The sequence below is a fragment of the Orcinus orca genome, chromosome 10, assembly GCF_937001465.1.
Source record: "Orcinus orca chromosome 10, mOrcOrc1.1, whole genome shotgun sequence".
Classification (NCBI taxonomy): Eukaryota; Metazoa; Chordata; class Mammalia; order Artiodactyla; family Delphinidae; genus Orcinus; species Orcinus orca.
This window is the reverse complement of record NC_064568.1, coordinates 11,463,658-11,486,603: the sequence shown is the minus strand read 5'-3', so window position 1 is coordinate 11,486,603 and position 22,946 is coordinate 11,463,658. Positions and strand designations below refer to the sequence as shown.

Here is a 22,946-nt window from a genome sequence, read left to right as displayed (position 1 = left end):
GGTAGCTTTATCTGAATAGAAAATAGAAATTGAAATAGAAAATAATTCTAATCCGAACACCACAAGGGGAAGGTGCAGCCTTGAAATATTTGCACAACTGAGTTTACCCACCAGGTGATTTGATGGCCTTTCACGTGTCAGCTGTGGCCAGACCATTCGGTGCCACCAGAGATCGCTAACACTTCAAATCTGCTGCAGAATCTCTGCCTGGATAAGTTGAGTAAGAAATTATATTGTGAAGCAGAAAGACAGAACCATTTAATGGAAGTGGGTGAAGTCTGCAGTATGAGTACTTACTGTGCTGATTTTTGTTTTCAATCAAATGGGTCCGAAGAGCCTGGGCTTTGAAAAAGCATCGAGGGACTTCCCTGGCGGTCCAGTGGATAAGACTCCGCGCTTCCACTGCAGGGGGCACGGGTTCCACCCCTGGTCAGGGAACTAAGATCCCACGTGCCGCGTGGCACGGCCAAAAAAATAAAAAATGAAATGAAATTTTTAAAAAAAATAGCATTTAGATCCAAGGTCATCAACCAGCCACGTATTTCAAAATGAACGGATTTCCATCAGCTCCACTGTCAGCCACGCAGGGACTCGTTCTCTGCTTTGCTGCCCACTCCTTCCCTCCACTGACATTCCAGCTTCATCCCTGACCACGTCTGAGTGTGGGATCTTGGCTGTGAGTCTGTTTTTCTTGCCTGTTGCTCAAACATTCCTGCTTTGGACATAGAACACGTCGGCCCCTGATGCACTGGCCTGACTTGCGTGGATGCCAAGATCAGTGGGTGGACAAGGCCCTCATGACCCAAAGGGCCGGGGTCCGGTTACTGGCTCGTTGGCTGGCGTTTGTCTGGAGGCGGACTGTGTCTGCTCCACCTAACCGTATCTACACCGTTCATCACCGGGGAGACAGGCCGAGGGAGTGTGAGCGATGCCCTGGGAAAGCACGCTGTCCCACCAGTAAGGAAACAAAGCCTACAGCTCGACTGCGGTGTCTTTGTGGATGGGGGCCCTACCCTGCTGCTGGGGCGATTTCTAGGCTGAACTTGGTGGCCAGTGCCCTGTATCGTTCCCCTATACCAGTGTTACTGGTTTCCACCAACCTCGGGCTCCAAAGGAAGAGTAGGTGGAGACTATGCATACGTGTGTTGATCTCCTCATCTCGGCGAGTGCCCTGCTCTGTGCCCTGCCCTGGGGGTGATGGAGACCGCCCCCCCGCCCCCGACCTTCCCCTCACGGAGCTGCGCATCTAGGACAGGAGCCACTCGGCAAGCGGGAGGCTGCCGTGCAGGGTGATAAGTGCTACAGTTGTGTCATCTTAGGGGTTTTGTGGGTTCAGAGCAAGAGAACCAACACAGTAGTAAACTGGGTCCAGGAAGGCTTCCCAGAGGAGCTGATGTCTGCTGAGTTCTGAGCCAACAAAACACAAGGCTACCTTGAGTCGAGTCCATCTGTGAATGTCAGAGGGGCGGTCCTGGTGTGCTTGTGTCCCGGGCGTGGCTCTGGTTTTGTGGACCTGTTCTACCTTCCCTCCGCCCCCTTGACCTGCCGTCTTCACAGCACACCCAGCCTCCACTGGGAAAGCAGAGGGAGGCTCCCATGGTACGAATTCACCACTTCCTTTGGGGAAGTCTTCACAGTTTTTGTTTTGTACCTTAGCTCTTTGCAAAACTCTGCTTTGAACGAATTCCCTAAGAACTCCATGGGCAGAAGCCCCTTTTAATGAGTCCTTCCAAAACAACATTCTCTAATATGCCACTCTGCCAGAAACAGTGGTATCGGAGGGAGAGGGAGTGTACAGTATATTTCAATATATATACATTTAAAGCTTAGCAACTTAACCTTTGAAGGTTCTATAACGCCAGTGGTGTTAACTGCTTGGGGCTGCAGAATCCTCCGTTTGAACATCTTAGGCAGAAACGTACGTGGTAAGGGAGATGAGAACAAAGCTGCTTTGTTCAGAGTAGAAACGACAGAGTGTCAGAACTTTGCTTTCCTCCCTCACCTGCAAGAGCCCTGAGAGCTGGGGCATTCCTGGGCTCCTCCAGGGTTTTGCAGGGAGTGGCTGGAAAACCAGTGATCTGGACCAGTGGTTCACAAGGATGAGGGCTGCACCCATCTACAGACTCCCACTAAACCAGGCACACGGAGGTGGTAATAACATTGCTCTGATACGATGGTATTTGTAGGAATCCAGTTCTCACAATGATGGTTTTAGGTGGGATTCAACTACTCTGCCTGCCACCCTCTTGGCAGTTTTCTGGAACCGATGATGGATCTCTGGGTCAGGGTTTCCTCGTGGATTCCGAGGGAGAAGACATTCTCGCGAGGAGAGGATTATCAGCTCCCTGGTATAAGGAAGTGCAGATGAGCCCAGAGAGAGAGGGACTCTGGCCCTTTGAAGTTGCCCGGAGTTTCTTGTCATATTTAGAACCTTAACTTTCCTGTTGGTAAATGCAGTAGCGATAAAGCCACTGAGTTTGACTTTGCCGAATGGGCAGTTGCTGCCTTAAGCAAGCTTTGTTCACAGTAGCGAGACACGTGATGGGAAGGACTGTTTTTGAACCATTTTCCGTATGCTTTTGAACCTTCCCCTGAGAGGCTGGCTTTGCCTTTCACCTGGGTTAAGGAATACAGGTCTTGCTCTTTCTCCACTGCAGTCTGTTTAAGCACAGACTCCACTGCAGTCTGTTTAAGAAGTCTTTGATCTCCTTCGTCTACCCATCTTGACTTGGTCCCTGGCCCTCCAAGGAAGACGACAAAAAGAACAGGACTTCTCTAGTCTGGACAAGGTGGGGTAGGTGGTATGTGCTATGGGTGAGCTCTATTCCTCGAGCATAGAAAGAGTTCCCATGGGCCTTTAGCGAGTGGCACGCCTCTGTTTTGGTAGAGAACAAGAGAAAATGGAACTGAGTTAGGAAGGAGAAATTCTGGCTGGACATTCTGCAAAGGCCATGAGAAATGGGAGAGGCTTTCAAGAAAGGGCAGCCCACCGTCCTTCCTGGGGAGTCTGCAACATGTCATCTGCTGGCCTTGACGAGTTCCCAAGTCCCCTTTCCTTCATCCAACTTAATCCAGATACTTCAGCCAGTGTTTACGAAGCCCATGGCACGAGCCAGTCCCTGGGCCAGTTGTCGGTCACCAGTGCTGGTGCCCCAATCTCACTGGAGTCAGGATGGAGGGCTTCCTGAAAGAAGTGACTTGAGATGCCATCCTGAAGGAAGAGGAGTTAATCAGGGTGGAGACAGGGATGGGGGGGAGTGACAGGCAGAGGGAATAGTGGGGCTGAAGCCCAGGAGGTGAGAGAATGGAGGGTGCTTAAAGAGCAGGAAGAAGTTCATTGCTGCCAGACAGAGGAGCATGGTGGGAGAGATGATGTCCGTGAACAGAAAGGGGCATGATGGGAGTGGCCACATCCCTGAGCAGAGGTGGGGAGGGGCAGGGCGTGGCAGGAATGATGACACAGGAGTTGCAGAGGCAAAGGGGCCTCGAGAGCCATGCTGTGAATTTGAGCCTAGGTTCGCCTGGCCGTCTCCTGCCCTCTCCCTGAATACTCCTTCACTCCACCACTGCATGCTGAGGGGTTCAGCCAGGCCCTCGAACAGGTAGGATCTTCCCCGAGGGGCTGGGGCGAGAAATGGCTGCAGAACCCTCCTCTGGCTTCCTGTGACCCTTAGAAAAATAGTCACCTTACGAAAGCCCACATGGTCTCAAATTACCTGTCCTTCCTCCACCTGGACCTGAATGACTGTGCAATTTCTAGACTAGTCAGGAAGGCTTGCGCAGAAGGCCCTGAGGTTAACTTGGGGTGGGGGTGAGGGGGGGTTACCTAGAGGATGAGTCGAGCATAAACTTGATTACCAGCTTTTAATCTGGGCATTTATGGATGTTTTAATTACACAAGGAATACATGAATATATTCTATGAAGGTTTAAATGAAAATAAGTGTTGGGTTTAAGAAAACAGTCCCTCTACCCATTCCCACGTCTCTACACAGAGAGAACTGCTGTTGGTTAGGGCTGTATCCTTCCTGTCCTTTTTCTGTATATTTGGATGGAAGCATTGGATACATATTAATCTGCTATTTGCCTTTTTGTTCGTTTAACTTAACAGTATGTCCTAGAGATCTTTCCATATTGGCACGTATGGACCTACCTCAGTGTTTCCAACTTGCGATATTAAATGATGTTGATACACTATCATTAGTTTACTTCCCAACTGACGGGCGTTTAGCTTGTTTCCAGTTCCCCTCTATCTCAAACAGTGCTGTAGCAGACATCCAGTACGTACTTTGTGAATAGTGATACAAGTGGAATTACCAGGTCAAAAGTTAACATTCGTTTTATCTTTTGATGATATCTTTTTACTTTAAAAAGATACACTTTTCTACAGTTTTCTACAGTAAACGTGTAACTTTTATAACTATGCCCAAAAGAATATCTGTGGTTAATCTTCCCTTCTTTTTAAGAAGAGATTACTGGAGTCTATGACGAAAACAAAAAGTAACTCCTGTGCATCAGAATAGACTGTGAGTTATGAGGTGGTTGAATGTGGCTTGCTTGACTTTGTTGAGAAATTATCTGCTGTTATGTCTCTTGTTAGCATTGCAAGTTTACCTGGAGGATACATACTCGGGCACGTGCACACAAGCACACACACACATTTACTCGCTTTTGTTCCTTCCTTTAATAACGGAAGTGGCCAAACAAGATAAGCCAGGTTCCCACCATGGCAGGTGGGCTTAAGCCCAGCCTGTAACACTTCATTCTGTGATGAACTATCCTCAGTGTTAGGTTCTGGGCATTCAGCATCCAGACCACAGCATCATCTTTTAAACATTAACTAGCGTCCTTGGAAACGTCAAAAGGCTCTCAACTTAACATGTGATGGGTGGGGAGGTGGGCTGGGGTGGAAAAGAAAGAAATGAGAACTTAAAAAGGCTACTGGAGTCTGAACTGGGTCGTCAGAGAGGAGCTCTCCTCCCCTGCATCCCATACAAAAGCACCTTGGAGAACAGGCCACAGTGTTTGCAGCCATTGCCATAGACCATGTCCACGGTTGACCGTCCTGGGGGCTGGCTGACCCTTCTACCCAACACTGCATCTCTCTGCGTAATTGGTGCTCAATCCCAGGCCCCAACCAATTACATACCATCAAAAGGGCAGAATGAGTGACCTTTTCCCTCTTCTCTTTGCCTTTGTTCCCCCAACCTGGGGACTGCCCAATTGCAGAACTTCCTTCGTTGCCAAAATAACAAGACCAACTACAATTTGGTATGTGAGACGCTACAGTTTCTGGACTGTATTTGTGGAAGTACCACCGGGGGTCTTGGTCTTCTCGGACTCTATATCAACGAAAAGAATGTGGCCCTCATCAACCAAACCCTGGAAAGTCTGACCGAATACTGTCAAGGACCTTGCCATGAGAACCAGGTAAATCCATTTGCATTTCGGGGTGGAGAAAGAAGTTCATCATTTTGAAACATTGTTGACAGGGCCTAGTTCAGAAGTCGCACAGCATCTACCTAGGGACCTAGGGATTCAGTAGACCTGGAGGCCTTTTCCAAGCAGTGAGGAGGGAGCATCTGAGCATTGTCATGTTTCAGGACGTGACCTAATCACAGGCACTCGAGGGGCTGTCGGGGTTATCGTGCCCAGCTTGGTTCGGTTTGAACGGCCCAACTCGAAGTTGACTAGGGGTACATATTAAAGTTGGAGTTAAATGAATATGACCAGGAGACTGGGCTCTATTTCAAATATTAGGAAAGACTCAAAAAGGGGCTACTTCATGGGAGGAGGTTTAAACCTAACTAGAGAGAAAAACCTTGCTGTGTATGAGACAACTTGAAAATAACATGAGACAATGTATGATTGAGACTTTAACACCACAGACGTTCAGAGGAGAGAAGGACTCCGTTAGTCTTGACTTATGCTTCTCGAGAAGTATATTTTTGGAGTGGAACCCGATCGTTTCTTGAGTAGAGTCATTGCTTATCCCTGACGTCTTGCAGATTTTGTGCGGTTTTGCACTGATGCTAGAATGAGTATGATTTTTAGCTCAAATTATAGCTGTATCCTGGCTGGAGCGGGTAGGCCAGTGCTTAAATAGCCCATTGTAAACCCAGTGGCCAGGAAAGGTATGACATGCTGTGTTACTTGGGAAGCAAGGCCAGAACCTTGACTCAGAAGAGAAGAATGGCTTGCAAGAGGGACCACTTGCTGTATATTAAAAAATCTGCTCTTAGTTGTCCATGACTACGAGGCTAGCATTTTGTTAGATCCACTTTCGTCTCCAGGCTTCCTGATGGGACCAATGGGGTAGTTTGAGTTAAAGTGAAAAGGAACAACTAAAAAATTACAGCAGGCTTTGGGGGAGAGGCTTTATCTAAGTGAACTTCTTTATAACCTCAAGATGGCTTTTCTGCCAAACAGAGGCCTGTTCAAAGGAGCATACTGGGGTGAATTCTGCTGCAAGTGGGGATCTTACCTGGGGGAAGGTGATTAATTCTGATATTACGTGAATTAAAACGTGCTTTCCAAACTTAAGCCTTAAGCAAAAGTGTGCAGTACAAAAACCGAGTGATGTAGAGAGAATGCAACACACCTCTAAAGGGGAAAACAGCGCTCAGGACCCGGAATCAGTCACACACCATATTTTCCCTTAAGAACAAAAGCCCACTGCACTGTTTGGATTAGACACGGCCAATTTATCAGTCACAGTGCATGGGGACTTTCCTACTGTTTACTGTTAATTCTGAAACTAGAGACTTTCATCTGTCTTTTATTTTTACCACTTTCTCACGGAAAATTTGCTGCTCTCCCCTAGAGACATTACTGGGACTGGCGAGCATTGTGCTGAAATAGCAGTTGAGCCTGTTGGCCTGTGACGTCTGATCTGTGACCAGCGTTTGTGTAATGTCTGCATGTGTCTCTTTCCTCAGAACTGCATAGCCACCCATGAATCCAATGGCATCGACATCATCACGGCCCTGATCCTCAATGACATCAACCCTCTGGGAAAGAAGAGGATGGACCTCGTATTAGAACTGAAGGCAAGTAGGAATTGAAAGCAAAAGACAGTAGCATCTGGAAACCCTTCTGTGTATTGCCTGTGCACGCGACGTGGTCACTGTCATGAAACTAAATACTAAACACAGTTCTTTTAAAGTAAATGAATGATCCATGCTGCCAGTTCTGAGTAAAAGGCAGAACTTCAGTCTTTCCCTTCCAAATAAGGCCTTGGGACAGGATACCAGCTTTTCAACTCACAGGTCACATGGAATGAGAAATCATCGCTCAAAGCTGAGAAACAAATTCGAACCGCATCCAAGAACTAGCAGCCTTGATTCTGAAAGCTGCAGACGGAGAAAGAATGGAAACTCCATTCCCTCTGTGGTGTCTCATCTTTCCCCCATTGAGGACGTAGGGCCAGTTGAAGAATAGTACAGCTAAAAACCATCTAGGACCCCAAAAAACGTTGAACTTTTATATTATCCGGCAACACCTTTTTCTGTTCTGTGGTTGATTTAGCAGAAGGGTGGTTCATAAGTGTTGGGTTAAAATAAGGAGAGTTAAACTGTCCAGAATCGTGCCTCTGATGAGTTTCCTTGCATCGTGTACAAACAGTGGCTGACAGATGACTGATGGAGAAGCACCCTTGACGTGCTGACTCCCTCTGATACCAAAATAGTTTTACGGGGTGATGAAGCTTAAGCACCTTGCAGCAGTGACTTCAAGGTGATTAAGCTGCTGGGTTTATAAGCCAGCCTCTGGGGCGTTTGAGAAGCTGATCCACTACTTCTGATGTTGATTTCTTGAGGGTACCAAGAAAATTAATTTTAAAAAAATATTAAAAAGTAAAAACAAATGAACAAAAAGCCCCTCACTTATCTGAGGGCTTCCAAAGATTCTCTGAGTCCAAAGTTTCAATCCTGAGAATCAGACTTGCAGCTCCATCCTGGTGTCTAAAGTATTTTTCGAAATGTTAGCCTTACTGAGCACATTTCATTTTCACCCGTTCCCATGTTGGGGCAGGTTGAGGTTTGCCCTGCCTCTTGCCCCTGTTTGCAGCACTGGGCCACTTTATCACTGTCACAGGAGAGCCTGGACCTACAGGGTTTAGCTGAAAAGCCGATCTGTAGTTATGGCTTCAGTGGTGCCGGAGGACACAAGGGTCATTAGGGAAGGTGGTAACACAGAAGCCCACAGGAATTGCACAGTTACTTTTATTTTATTTTAGTATTTCAAAATGAGTGTCCAAACTAATAGATGGTTTGGGTGTATGGTTTAAGTGGATTTTTTTGGGGGGGGGACTATTTTTAACTCCTTTGACAAATCGTGTTGTAGAAGTGACTTGAACATCATTCAGGCTCACATCCCTGGCTACCACGTATCAGAATATATATGATGAGAGCCTGAAATAAACGGAGAATTTCATGCATTCCTCATCAGCATTTCAGTGGCTTTTTGAACCACTAATCCGGTAACCTGAAGGTGATTATAGAAATTCCTGCCCTGTGAAAAGCCACCTTTTGATAGCACAGCAACCCGATGGAATGGCTGTGATCTGTGCTTGGGGAGAAAAAAAAAATACTGCCCCCTCTCACCAAAACAACTTTCGAGTCCTATACACGAAGAAGCATACGGATTATCATAGGCCCGGGGCCTAAAATGAGCTCAAGTCAAGAAGTACAGGGTGTGGGCACACGAAAACTTTGAATGTAATGGGAAATTATGGTTTGGTATGAGTATGGTGCTCCGTTGGGTCACTTTTGTTAACTGGCGTCGCTGTATCTCATGATAACAGTAGGGGTCGTGAGAGCTGATAGCACTGTTTTAGGACAGGGCGGGGGAATTACTGAATTGCCTGTCTTCTCTGACCTGCAAGTCTGAATCACAGCATTTATAACCACTCCCCACTCCCCCGGAGGCGTCGTGGGTCTGTGTACCAGGTGCTTCCTGACCACTGTCATCATGAGGGTCCCAGTGTACCCACAGAACCCATGTTTAAATGTCCGCTAGGACTTGGACCAAGTGACCTAAGGGGGAAACTGGGCCCAAACCAAGAGGTGCCTCTTTGACCCCAGTCAGTTTCTGCGGACATGTTTTTGGGGTGCCAGGTGACACATTCTCCATCTGGTGATGCTCTTGACGCATGCCCTGCCGTGGGGCAGGGTGTCTGTAGCCAGGACGCGGCAGCTGGTCACCCATGTTTCAGGCCAGCTGCCCCCAGTAGCTCCTCTTCATTTCTTCCTCCCTTTGTGTCTCCAATTAGAACAATGCATCCAAGTTGCTCCTGGCCATCATGGAGAGCAGGCACGACAGTGAAAATGCCGAGAGGATACTCTATAACATGAGGCCCAAGGAGCTGGTGAGTCGCACGGCTGAGCCTCTGGCCGCGGCACAGCCTAGCATCAGAGCTTCACTGGTGGCAGAGCAGGGCATCTGCCTCCTCGAGCTTTCTTTACGATGCCGGCGATCAGAAGTGCCGAGGGAACATTTGATTCGGGCCCCTGCCTAGGGCAGGGAAGTGAGCCCTGCGTGGAGTAAGTGTCCTCTGCCTTCAGCGCAAACACGCATGGAAGCCTCCCTGGCCTATTTCCCTTGGGGGAGGTGGCACCGGGACAGGTCTGGGAGGCCGGCGGACTGGAATTCACGTCCGTCGCTCTGCCCTTTGCTGGGTCACCTTGGGAGGCCCTTGGACTCTCTGAGCTGCACTTCCGTCTTCCCTAAAAGGGAGATGATGGTATCAGCTGGTCCAGAGGGTTGCTTTGGAGACAAGACAGATGATTCCCACCGGGCCCTGCGCACAGTGCCCGCACACACGGTAAACCCTTCGAGAATGCACGGTCTCCTCTTAATTCTTCATTCGCTGCCGCTTTGTGCCGCGTCTTCTTCCAGGGCTCAAGAATTCACGTTTCTCCTTGGTGCCCGTAGTCTGGGCAACAGAAGGGTGTTTTGGGGGGTGCTGATGTTTTGGGTTTTTTAAAAAAGAAAACACAATCTTGTTTATATTTGGGGGGTGATATTCACAATTGGCTGTGACTTCCAGGCTGGGAGTCTGTGCTGCAAACTGTGAGACAGCAGCTCTCAGAGATGCTGAACCGAGCTGAGGACGGAACTCTCTATTTGGACTTTTTCCCACGCAGATGAACTGTAACTGACAGACCTAAATGAGGGCAGTAAAACTTTCCTGCCCCCCGGTGACCCAGTGTGCACTTGGGGCCAGGCTGAAGTCCCTTTATGTGTTCCTTTAAATAAAGTTCACAGCGAGCCCAGCTCTTTGATCTCTGAGGTCAGGAGTGAGTTCTCAGCCTGAGATGGAAGTCCTCTCCGAGTTTACATAATGGCTTATGTAACTCGGGTTGGGGGAGGCTGGGATCTGTCGCTCCTGAGTAGGGACAGGATGACTTAGCAGAGACCCCGCTCCGGTTCCCATCAATCCAGAGCACGCCCCGTCTTGGGTGGGGGACCTGGCAGCACCCCGGGCTGTAGGTGCCACTGACTCCCGGGTCGCCCCCTTGTGGTTGACTAGCGTCATTCCCGAATCTCGGAGAAGAATCCAAGGCTTCCTGGAGCAAACACGGTTCTGAGCATGCGCATAGTGCAGATGCTCACGTGTCCGTAACACGTGTGTGCATTTGTGTGTGCACGCGTGTGTGTGTACACGCATATCTGTGTGCATTCAGGCTCCCACGTCCCGTGCAACACGTTGTCTGTTCAGTTTGGTTTTAGAGAAGCGAAGGGAAGACAAGCTGAGAGAGCGAGGGTCTTGTCTCCAGAATTATTTCTAGGGCCTGACCTGATGTCAGTACAGAAATGTGCGTCCCTCTGCCGTGCTTGGTCTTGGATAATGAGAAATAATTCAGAGTAATGGCCTCGAGGCGATGCAGGAGGCGGAAATGCCTTCTGAGTCATCAAAGAAAATGATTAATTTTTAGTACCACTTAAGGGTTGAAAGCATTGTGTTCTTAATCATTGAATGATTAAATCTTGAATGATAGGTTCATTTGATAAATACTGGCCAGACCCCGCTTCGTCCAGGGCGTCGTGCTGGGCACCAGGGAGGGACTGAGAAGTGGGCAGAGCCAGCCGTGTTCCTGGGGAGCTGAGGCCAGTGGCTGGGAGCAGGAAGGCCGGCACTGGAACGCTCTGGGAAGCGTGCTCTCGGCGTGAGACAGTCAGGGGCAAAGCTCAGCTCACTAGCCGTGCGAATTTCAGCACGCCTCCTTCCCCTCTGCGTCTGCTTCCTCATCCATAATCAGGAGGAATCTTTGACATCTCATAAAATGTTTATGAGCAGTAAAGTTTCTGAAAGAATGAAGATACTGAGCACAGTGCTTGGCACATAGAAAGTGCTGGTAGATGTCGCCCGTTAGTGGTATTTTCTTCACATGGAGTAGGCTGTGGGAGACAGGGAAACATTTGGAGTCAGAAAATAGTTTCATCAGCTATTCCTAAAGGCAAATGCTTTCCTTTTTAGTTTTTCCTGAAATGGCAAAGGTAGGGGATGGGGAGAGTTGGCAGAATGAAATGGAGAGAAAGGGAAAACGTGGCTTCTAGCCTTTGTTTGTATCGTGTCATTGTTTGGAGGCTTTTTGGGTTTTTGTTTTAGCCATTGTCCCGTTCTAAAGGAGAAGGGCGTGGACCAGCCACAGAATGTCTCGCGGCCTAGCGAGAGTGAATGGGTTCCCCTCTCATTTCATTGAAGGCTGATTGGTGGTGACTGCCTGCGATCACATTGAGAAGGATTCTGAGGCTGTGTCCACGCCTGCTGGCCGAGCGTACTGAGGCTGATGAGCAGTGTCTGCCCGGGAGGGGAGACTGATGTACGTGTGCTGTTATTGCTGGTCCTACGTGGGCCTTCCTTGAAGCAGGAACTCTGTTCCCTGGCCCTTCTTGCAGGTGGAAGTGATCAAGAAAGCCTACATGCAAGGCGAAGTGGAATTCGAGGATGGAGAGAATGGCGAGGACGGAGCTGCTTCCCCCAGGAACGTGGGACACAACATCTACATCTTAGCTCATCAGGTGCCACCCCTCCCCACGCCCACCTGCTGGGCAGGACTCCATGCTGCCCTTAAACTTACTTTTCCTTTAAGGTTTTAGCCTGAGCTTGTTTGGGTTCGTGGTAACGGGTACTGCCAGCCACCTGACCAAATGCGCCGAGGTCCAGGCTGCTTCCATTGCCCATTCCCGTAGGGTCATGTCCTTGGAAACCCCACGTTTCTGAAAAGCATTCGCGCTGAGCAGTGACACTTGGATAGCTCATGACTGTGTCTCAAGACGGTTGAAAGGAGTCTTAGTCTTTTCATAAATATTGATGAGTCTGTCTTAACCATCTAAAGAAATAAACCTCAGCTGCCTGACCGATCGCACTTGGCAATCTTCGGGAACTTGTCATGATGACTTCTTTCTGTTTGCATTTTGGGGGATGTAGTAATACTTCCTACCCTGGCACCAAGAGGCCCTGTTTCGTAACTGTCTTCCCAAGTGGCTGGGCTTTTGCAGACACTTCCTCTTTCTGGAGGCTGATGTGTGTGGGCAGCCGGGAACTCTGCTGCAGGCTGGCATTTCCTGTCCCTTTCACCTCTCTTAGGTAGAGGAGTTTGGTAGAAAACAGTGATGGGATTGGGCCGGAGGTCAATAGATCCCTGCCCCTTCTCTCCTCCATTCCTGGCATTTAGCCCCTGAGGGGTCTCGGGACATTCCGAATGCAGGCTCCGTGGGGCTGGATGGATAAACCCCATCTCCCTCCCGCCTGGCTAAAGGAATCGGGGCACAGCGGGACCTCGAGTTGGCATGCGCTTTCCACGCTGCTCTGCCGGAGCCCAGAATAGTTGCCGTGCAGCACACCCTTGATGGGGAGGAGAGGTGCCCTCGCCCCTTTCGCCCCCCAGCTTGCTGCTCGTTACTATGCGTCTTTTATACCCAGAGCTGGAAAGGAGCTGTGTGCTCCTGTGGCAAAGAGACGTGACTCCCCTGTTTTCTGTATTTGTGTTCTAGTTGGCTCGGCACAACAAGGAACTTCAGAGCATGCTGAAACCTGGTGGCCAGGTGGAGGGAGACGAAGCGCTGGAGTTTTACGCCAAGCACACGGCCCAGATAGAGGTAAAGGCAGGGTAAACTCGGGGCCCGGGCCTGCGTCGAGGGCCTCCGGTGTTGGTGCCCTGGGCTGGGGCTGGCACGCCGTCATTGGTCAGAACGGTAAACAGGTTGTGGGAAGCTGCCGTGCACCAGGGCCTGCACTCAGTGCTAACGGCCAGTGGTGGCCAAGCCGGTCCCAAGGCCTGCGTAAGGCCTGGCGAGAAGGCAGGTGAGTCCACGCAAGGAGACGCGCCATGCGTTCTGACAGGGCCGTGAGGACAAACGAGGCATCACGAGACGGTCCCTCGGAGGGACCTGCTGTGGGCTGTGGTGGTCAGAGAGGCCTGCTCTGAAGATTAGTATCGAAGCACAGACCTTCAGAAGGATGGGAATGAACAGGCAGAGCTGGGAGGCAAGAGCTTGGCAGACACGGGGAGGCCCTGAGGTGGGAGGTGAAGGTGAGGAGGTAGGATGTAGGGAGCTAGAGGGAGAGCAGCCCACGATCAGAGAGGGAAGACGGGTGGGCCCAGAGCCTGCAGGACCGTGTCCGCCGTCCTCAGAAGAAGTCTGGACTTGACCCTCAGAGCAGTGTGGAATCATTGGGGAGTTGTACACCGAGGAGTGATACGACCAGATCCGCCTTAGAGAAAACACACACAAGAAACAGAATCCTCTCCATTTCGCAGCTGGGAGAACTCTGAAATAGGACTCAGAGCGGTTGTGTCATCTGTCCAGTTATCACTGTCAGGGCTGGAATTTTCACCCAAGTCTGGCGCTGACCCCCGAGCCTATGGGTGCTTTTTATGTCACCTGCCTTGTCTCCTGACAGTCGAGAGCGTACAGACCTATGGGTGCAGGCTGTGGGCAGTAAGTGATGGTGTGTCTGTCTTGTTTGGCTAATGAGGAAATGCACAGATTCAGCATCAGTGTCGGGGCAAAGATTCTGAAGGGCTCACAGACTCCTTTGGGCCGTGTGAAATGTTCAGGATGGAGTCTTGTAAGAGTGTATTCTCACCCGCTGTCTCGGGTCTCTGGGCTGTCCTAGTAAAATGTGTCATTTCACTGATGAGTTGATCGTGACGGTGTGTGTAAGCTCATCTTCTTGATTTATTGTTGATGACTGGAAGTTTGTTCTCTGGAGCCCTTAGAAGATGAGCTTCAGGTGTTTGCGGTGTGGAACGTCAGAGGAGAAGGAGCCTTGGAGATCATCTCGAGCTCCTTGGCTCACCGGGGAGCAGACGGATGCTTGATCAGATTAAGAGGTGTGAACAAGGTCATCCACCCTGTTAGAGGTGGCAGAAGGGCTGAGTTCTGATTCCCAACTGTAAGTGTACTGAAATAAAGAGGCATGGATCAATCTTAAAGGATAGAGAGAAATGGCCAGGCAGGGTGTCCCGAGCTCTTAAACCCTCTTCCTGGGCAGCTGCCCGTACCTTGCAGCCTCCCAGGGAATTACCTATGCAAGGCGGATAGCGCCGTCACTCCCTGGGGCTCTTGCAGACCCTTGTGCGTTCACTCTGGTCACTCGGGCCGGGTAGCCCTGGAGTCTGGGAATCAGTTCTTGCCACGAGGCCTCCTGTGTCCTCCTCCGTTGCCTCCTGAGCCCAGACACGCTTCTGAGATCATGTTCCTGCCGTGTAAGGGGGGGCTGATCCAGAGCCCACTTGACGGCGTGAAGCAGGGCGGCTCTGGACAGTGGGAGACTTCAGACCGTGTGTGCACCCGTGTTACCAACCCCCGCACTACAATTCCAGTTAAATGAGGTTGGCTTATGAACCACAATTAGTATGATAAGGAAGCTTCCATAACCTGATCTCCAACTCACTTTGCAAGCCGTTGGTCTCAAGATGACGTCTCCCAGAATTTATGGAGGCAGGGCTGTGGGAACCTGTCTCGTTTCTGAGAGTTTCCCACTACAGCTTGACCTGAGTCACCTCTCTTGCTGCGTTGGGAACAGTGTTGGGAGAGAGAGAACCTGATCTTCTTGTAGAGGGCGTGGGCCCTGGGCCTCACCTGACTTGTCCAGCCTCTGGGGAGGAAGGATAAAGGGAGGCCATGCCCCTATGGTACTGCAGCCCGTACCCCTTTGGAAATCTCTGCCCCCCAGGACTGTGACAAGGCAGTGTTGAACAATTTGAACAATCTCGACCAGACAACTCTCTCTGGGGATTGAGCCCATCTAGGAAGGGCCCGGGGAAAATCTGTGAGGTGTCCACCCCGGGACCCAACAAAGCTAGTTTAAAGAACAGTGAGTTCTACTATACCAGTGTTAAATGGGCCTATTGATTCATGCGTCGCACATGTTAGAGGCCATGACAAGTCAGAGGTAGGAGGTCACTGCAACTGCATAAACCAGTGATCCCCTCGTAGAGTTCCTATGTAGGAAAAATAACGCAACTTTGCAATCTGAGGAAGGCTATTAGGTGAGGTTTGCACCACAGCCTAGCACTGCAGTAGGCTCGCCACTGGCCATGTTTGGCTATTTACACTAAAATTAAGTATTAAACTCAGACCCTTGGTTGTACTAGCCACACGTGCTAGTTCTCAATGGCCACGTGTGACTCGTGACTCTCCTTTAGGACAGGGCAGGCACACAGACACATAACCGTTCCATCATTACAGAAAGTCCTACTGGATATCCCCAGCCCAGAGCCTCATCTGAATATGTACACAAAACACGCTTTAAATTGTTCCAGATAAAACTTAGTCACTAGTCAAAATAATGGGTCTGAGGTTAGAAAAATACTTTAACAGACTTACCAAAACTGTTTTCTTACAGATCTAAGAGATACAGCCCAGTCTGGGAGCTACAAAATCCCAGAAGTCTAGATCAAGTCTGTGTTGTGCTGCATCTTCAATACTGAGCCCGTTGCCAGTGCAGAGGTCCTTAGTTGTGTGTTGGTTTTTGAAGCTGATGAGTACTGAACCTCATCCATTTTTTCCCCCTAGATCGTCAGATTAGACCGAACCATGGAACAGATTGTTTTCCCCGTGCCCAGTATATGTGAATTCCTGACCAACGAGTCAAAGCTACGAATATACTACACTACAGAGCGGGATGAACAAGGCAGCAAGATCAACGATTTCTTCCTGCGATCCGAGGACCTCTTCAATGAGATGAATTGGCAAAAGAAGCTGCGAGGTAGGTCAGCAACGCCTCCAGAAGCTACAGAGACACGCGGTTCTGGGGTCTCACACAGCAGGGCTTGATGGTGGGTATGTGGACCTCCAAGTAGGAGCAGAGCTGGTGCGATTTAGGATTCTGTCCCCCTCTGGGCACCGAGAAGACTGGGCGCCTTTGGAGCTGATAAGTGTGCTCCAGCCTTAGGGAGGCGCCTCCCCTGAAGGGGCTTCCTGCCGCCTTTGATCTGATCCGCTTGCAGAGCTCCAGGGAGAACTTGGCATGCCCTTTCTTGGTATCTTGATGTAGAAAATAAAAGGAGCGGAGAACGGGCGGAGAACGGGCGGGCCCGGCGCTCACAGGATGGTGCATTTGAGCAGGAGACAGCCCACCTGACTGCTCATTTACTAGCCCACCTGCTCGGAAGATGCCGCTCTTCCCCCTTTTATGGGGTAGCTCGGATTTTAGACCCTAGTGTCATTTTATAGGCAGTGGAATCATTTACCGCTTGAGATGCGTCATTGGTCACCAGCGAGTCCCGTGGTGGAGCCCAGCCAGGCGGGCTGCAATTACTCATCTAAAATACTTTTATAGGGCTTTCCCAGAAGGCTTCTCCGCGCCCGGTTTTCATTAGGGTTTTAACGTGATCCTGCGGTACCGACAGTACGCTAGGCACCAACTGTTACGACCCACTTAGAGAGGATGGTGCTTTATTCCTGTCTGTTAGTCAGGAGCCAGGATTTTTATTTGAAATCCTGGATTCCAGCTGCAGTTGTGATCACTGGGGCTCCTGCTGCGGTGAGGGGAAGCTGGGCTAGAGGTCAGTTTCTGGACGCTTTTGTCCTCTTCCGCCCCTACCAGCCTGGGCTGGCACAGACTAGCCTCCTCTGCTGCTTCCACTGCACTGCTTTGCTCCCTGCCTCCCCAGATTCGGTTGGTGTCAGAGGGGCTTGTGCAAGCAGGCTGGCCAGGAGGCGCTGTTCTCACCTCACCCCCACTCCATCCTCCCTGATCTCTAAGGGGCACCTCATCGTCCGGCACTTTAAATCATTATCATATGTTTTGCTGAGCCAACCCATTCCTCACCCAGCCCCATGCTTGGTGTCTGGACCACCTTTAGCAGAACAGGGGCGTGTCCTCCTTGGTGTGGCCCTCAGAAGACCTAGAGGACAAGCTGCCCCACTCTCTGTGTGTCCTCATAGCCGCTGTGGGCTTGACCCAAGCTCCTCCCGCTGAAGCATCGTGAGTAGTGTTGAATGTCTACACAGCACCATGCTTGGGCAGTAGGATAAAAAAGACACCCAGAAAGGTAGACATAGACCCCATCCGTCGTGTACTCTTGTGTTTTCAGCTGTTCCATGAAATAGAAGGCACCGTCCTCTTATTTGTTGATTTTGCTCTTCACTGAAATAGTCCATAATTCCAACTTTAGGGGATGATCCTGAATTCGTGTATCCAAACCTCCAAACTAGTTATTAAAATGGTGATTTCACCCTTACCAAATGTATGGGTCTACTAAGTACTAAGACTGGTCAGATACATTCATTCTCTCAGAATTGTGTTATCAAATAGGTATATAAAATAGGCTCTCCAGTGGGGCTTATGAACTGAAAGAAAGGTTTTTCACCTTTTATGATGAGGTGAGATACCTTGTCATCCCTGAGATGTTGTCATCAGCCTGGCATAATAGGAAGACCTCAGCCCCAAGAGGTGGGCGATCTGAATTCCATGCTCCTTCTGCCACTCCCTGACTCTGTGGCTCTGGGCAGATGACTTAACTTCTTCTAGGCCCTCACCTATAAAGTGGGGAATTAAGACTACCTGATTGTTTGATTGATTGCAGAATGGCCATCTCATCATTCCAAGATTTATGTTGCATTGTAGCTAATACCTTCTCTTACTAAGTCTGTCTTTGTTTCAAAAACAGTTTTTGTTTCAGTGAAGCTTAAACACAGCTATGGCTGTCAACTGAGAGATTTTAATTGGCTTCATAGCTTTCTGCTGGTAAGAGAAAAATTGAAAGTAATAACGGAATTAAACATGATTTGCATATTTAGGAAGGGGAGAGATGTACTCAGAAGTGCAATTAAAATGAAATATATTTTCTTCTCTATGTAGCTTATTCCTCTTCTAATAAGTCTGCAGAAAAGATTTCTCTGGCTTATTCATGAAGCTCCTCTTCCTTTTCCTGAAAGTATCACAGAGAATCATCTGTGCTTTGGAGAATCTGTAGCTAGGGCTCAGGTACACAGTAAGGTCTGTCTGAGACTCGGATTGCTTCATCTTTTCTTCTGCAAGTATTAAGATACTGAGGTCCTGTGCTCTCTTGAAACCCTCTTCCCTGCTCTCCTCAACACACACACACACACACACACACACACACACACACACACACACACACACACCCATTCTGTGCATTCACATCCTCTGTCCACTGTGCCTCTCTGACACCTTCTCCTGAAGATCCTGGCCCCAGTGAAGAGAAAACTCTGGGCTAGGAAAACTAGAAGATAGTGAGAGGAAATTGAGGCAGAGTTGCATATGCTGACCCTTTGTTATGTGGTATTGCGTGGCGTTTACCGTCATGGTTATTACACACATCAGAGTAGAGTGGGAAATTCTCTTGCTACATGCACATGGAGTCCAAGTCCTCAAGCAAGCCCCAGTTCCTTAAAACCAAGCAAACAAGCTAGGGAGGAGGGTTGCCAAGAGGTGCCCCAGGTGCAGTTATTTAAATCGCCCTGCCCATCTGGGGTCGTGGCACCCTGTCTTCTTGTACCTGCGTAGATACCCGGTTGACTTGAAGGACGGAATGTTTGTTCATATTCAGAGTGACACCACCATTTAAGTACAGTGTTAGTTTTATAAAAGTAAGATTTGTGAGCTGTCTGCCATAGTTGAAGACCATCGTTGAAGACCATAGTTGAAGACCAGCTACTCTCACACTTAGTATTGAGAGCTGCTCTGAAGGGAATTCTGGCTTACCCATCACTGAGCCCTGCCATTTCCTGCCTTTTTGTCTTTTAACTTCTCATGAGCCTGTTACACATACACTGATGTGGGGAGGATTTTGTAAATTCCCATGAAACCCTCACTCAACTTCAACAGTTTTCAGCCCTTTGCCATCCTTGCCATGTGTCTCTTCTGTGCTCTCTGGAGTTTTCATATTCAGATCAGAAATGGGCTTCAGTCCCAGAAGAAACACCAATAGCCATTGTCTACAGAACGGGTGATTTCTCATCTTAAATTTGCTTTGGCAATTAACTTATGAAAAAGTCATTCATTAACTATAGGTGGGACTGACTCCTGGTCGGCTCCTCCATTGAATGGTGACATGAGCCGCTTAACTTTGTCCCTGTCACTGAGCCCAGCAGGTCTCTGAGCTGGGGAATGAGATCTCCATGCCTTCCATCCTCTGCTGGGCCTCAGTTTCCCTCATCCATAAAATGAGATCTTTTAAACTAGATGATGCTTATAGCTCTAAAACTCTACAGTTTGGAAACATGGCCTCTTAAAAAGTGCAAACATGAGATGAGCAGTTATTAACTTATCCAGGGCTCTGTTTAATTATGCCATAACTTTATTTTGGATAGAAGTTTCCAGAGGCTTGGCTACTGCTATAGGCATCGTTCGAGAGTCATTGGATGTGTCCCTGGCGGCTGTCCTAAAGTTAAATGATGACTTCATTGGCAGAGAGAAATAACATGCTAGAGATCCATTTTCACATACTCCACACTTTTCTTTGGAGGAGGATAATGTTGAATGAGACTGTCTTTTGGAAACTTTGCCTCTGGCCTGGAGATGGAAATTATTCCTGCCATCATCCTAAGCGTAAGGCACCACTGCAGAGTTCAGAGGAAAAGGATGCAGCAGTGCACACAGTGTGGTCACCGGCTTGTTCTCCTAATGCTGAGATGCAGCCAGTGCGGTGTCACCTGTCGGTAACAACGGATTAAGATGGCAGCACTGCCTACAGGGTCTCTCGCCCTTTGTGAGGGCTTTGGTTCCACATCCTTTCTCTACCGTAGCCTTTGCAAATGGGAGCTCCACTGCTGACCGTCCAGGCAGAACTCCCACTCCTAGTTGGCAGATGACCTGGTTTTAGGAAAGGGATCATTATCTTGCTTTTAGTCACCAGTGAGTTGGTGAAGAATTTCGAGCAAGGGAAGAGTGTGGAAGAGGTAACGTTGTTCCTAGCCTGGGGCCCAGCTGGGCCAACTCTGAATGCTGTGTGTCCCCCCACCCCAACCAGTGCCCCCCACTTCTCAAAGTCTCATTGAATTTTCAGCTCTCCTTAGGCATCTCATCCAGTCCCAGCGCCCCAGGGGGAACTGAGGACTCGGCACGTGAACCCTGGATAACCCCCAAGATTCCATAACTGATGGTGTTGACAGGGGCATGCAGGGTTTTTAGATGCTCCAACTTTTCCCCTTTCTTCTCCTCCTTAGCCCCCAATACATCTTCTGTTCCAGTAAGTACTCCAAACAGAAACAAACCAATCTGGTGTCGTTCTGAGCCTATGAGTCACCTTCAAAACAAACGATCGTTTTTACTGTTGTGGTAAAAACTGGGAACAAAAGTGGACTTGTAGGGGCGGAGCGGGAGGGCCGTGTGGATTCCCAGCGTTCTGGCTTGCAGTCTTGAACCTCACGGGGCTCTGTCCTTGTTTCCACAGCCCAGCCCGTTCTGTATTGGTGTGCCCGCAACATGTCTTTCTGGAGCAGCATTTCATTCAACCTGGCTGTCCTGATGAATCTGCTTGTGGCCTTTTTCTACCCATTTAAAGGAGTCCGAGGAGGTACCATCCATATCTTTAATTTCAAGGAAAATTCCAGAGGCAGCAGGAAGGCTGTGACTTGCATCTTAAACGTGATCCCTGGAAGTACTGGTGCAAGTTATGGGATCCCAGTTACCCATTTTCAGACAAAATGAGAGTGTAGCTTTTACCACGGGTTTATTTTTAAATCTAACTTGAAATAATACAAATTGTGTGTCCGTATTTATTTGCCAGGAAAGAAAGAGAAGAAGCTATTTACTGTATTAAATCTGTAAGGGTTCATCTTAGTCAGCCTCCTTGTTTTATATGTTGGGAAACTGTCAGAGAAGCTGAGAGATTCAGCCAAAGTCACACAGCCAGTCAGCGACCGAGCTAACCCCAGCACGTAGGTATTTTGATGCTCAGTCCAGTAGATGTGTTTTTCCCATGCCATACTTGTGAAATTGATTTCAGACTAAAGAATTTGTAGGAAATCTCTGGATTTTTTTTTTTTTTGACAAGAGGTAGGGTGAGGCAGGGCTTGAGTGACTGCAGACGGCACATCCTTGGCACTTTAGTCTGTTAAGAGCTACGTGCCCTTATTCACGTAACGAAACGTGCTGTCCATGGTCTTGCTGGGTTTCCCCCAGCACCGTCTCCTTCCAGTCATCTGTATGCACATTCTGCACGTTTTGCTGAGAAAGGCAAGCCGTTCAGGAGGTGCATTTTTCTGTTTGGGGCTCCTCGGTTTGCGTGACGGCTCTCTGGAGACATTTACGCGTGTGGGGTTCTGGGGGTTGGCGGAAGCTCCTCTTCTATTAAACATCTACGGCCTACTTTCCTGACACCTGCTACAGCCTCCTGGGAGGCCTGCTTTTCAGCTCAATTTCTCATCAGAGCTTTTTGGCAGATCACCTCCCGTATGTATGTCACAACCTGCCAGGAGCCACCTTGTGTGAAACATAATGGGATGAAGAGCCCAAAAGTAAGACCAAAAAAAAACAGAAACAGCGCAGAGGTAAATTCCAGGCTCGGCTCTGGATTTAATAATGCAGATGTCACAAACGTAATGGAAGTAAGTTTAAGGTCAGATTTGAAAGTGGTCATATGTTCTGTGATGTGTCTAACTTACTCATTTGAGGCGTTAGCTTTTCTGTTTGGCCTGAAGCTATGTTGAAGGCTCCATTTAAGTGATGTTTTTCCCCCCAAAAGCCGTACCTTAAACACCAGCCCAAGGGGCATTTTCCTTTAAAATGCAATATCAGGAATCATAAGTGTCCTTGGCTGCAACGTTGGGCAGGTCCACAGGGCTGCAGGGTGTTGCCCCTGGGGGGAATGTCTGCCTTCACCAGGGTGCCAGTCAGCAGAGGTAAGAGCGCAACGTGGTCAACCCAGGGCTTAGGTGGAGGGGACAGAGCCCAGGCCTCTTTTCACCTCTGGGGAGCTGTTGTGCACATCATAGCAGATTCTTCAACTATTACTTTGGATGTGTTTTCGTTTTACCCTCCACTTCTTTAAAAATATTTAAAATTGATTTTTTTTTTTTTTTTTTACTGTATCTTGGCCATTTTCTTCACTGGTCCCTTGTGGCAGTTTTGAGGCCAGTGCTGGGGACAGTTCATTGACACCTCTCTCCTCTTCCATGATAAGCCTCATCCAGTGGAGCAGCTAGATTTACAAAGTCCAGACTTCGTGTCTAGGCCTGGCTCTGCCACTCGCCTGCCACGTGACTCCGGGTCAGCCACTTCAATTAGTTCTCCTTATCCTCTCTTTTAAGAGGTGCTTAAATGGAGCCAGTAGTTGTGAAACCTAGGTGTGGATTTAGAAATTCCTGTAGAGGTCAGGAGAAGATAGTTGCTGACCTAGTCAGGATCTCTGGAGCATCCTGTTTCTTGCCCATCCGAGTTCAAGAACTACTGGATGCAATGATTCTCAAAGGTCCTTCCATCTTTACAGTGGTGGCACTCAAGGTGACATCACCCCTGGCTGA

General features: G+C 49.0%; 1 protein-coding gene across 11 annotated transcripts in view; it reads left to right on the top strand.

The window, feature by feature from the left end:
• Positions 1–22,946, top strand: part of ITPR1 (inositol 1,4,5-trisphosphate receptor type 1) — a 320,128-nt gene that overhangs the window by 250,642 nt on the left and 46,540 nt on the right. For 10 of the 11 annotated variants that reach the window (XM_049693591.1, XM_033437203.2, XM_049693588.1 and 7 more), the window contains 7 exons: positions 5,229–5,429; positions 6,938–7,048; positions 9,271–9,366; positions 11,901–12,023; positions 12,999–13,103; positions 16,029–16,221; positions 20,876–20,998. In XM_049693591.1, coding sequence (XP_049549548.1) covers positions 5,229–5,429; positions 6,938–7,048; positions 9,271–9,366; positions 11,901–12,023; positions 12,999–13,103; positions 16,029–16,221; positions 20,876–20,998 — 952 coding nt within the window. The remainder of the gene's footprint in view (positions 1–5,228; positions 5,430–6,937; positions 7,049–9,270; positions 9,367–11,900; positions 12,024–12,998; positions 13,104–16,028; positions 16,222–20,875; positions 20,999–22,946) is intronic. The other variant, XM_033437207.2, reaches the window with a different exon arrangement.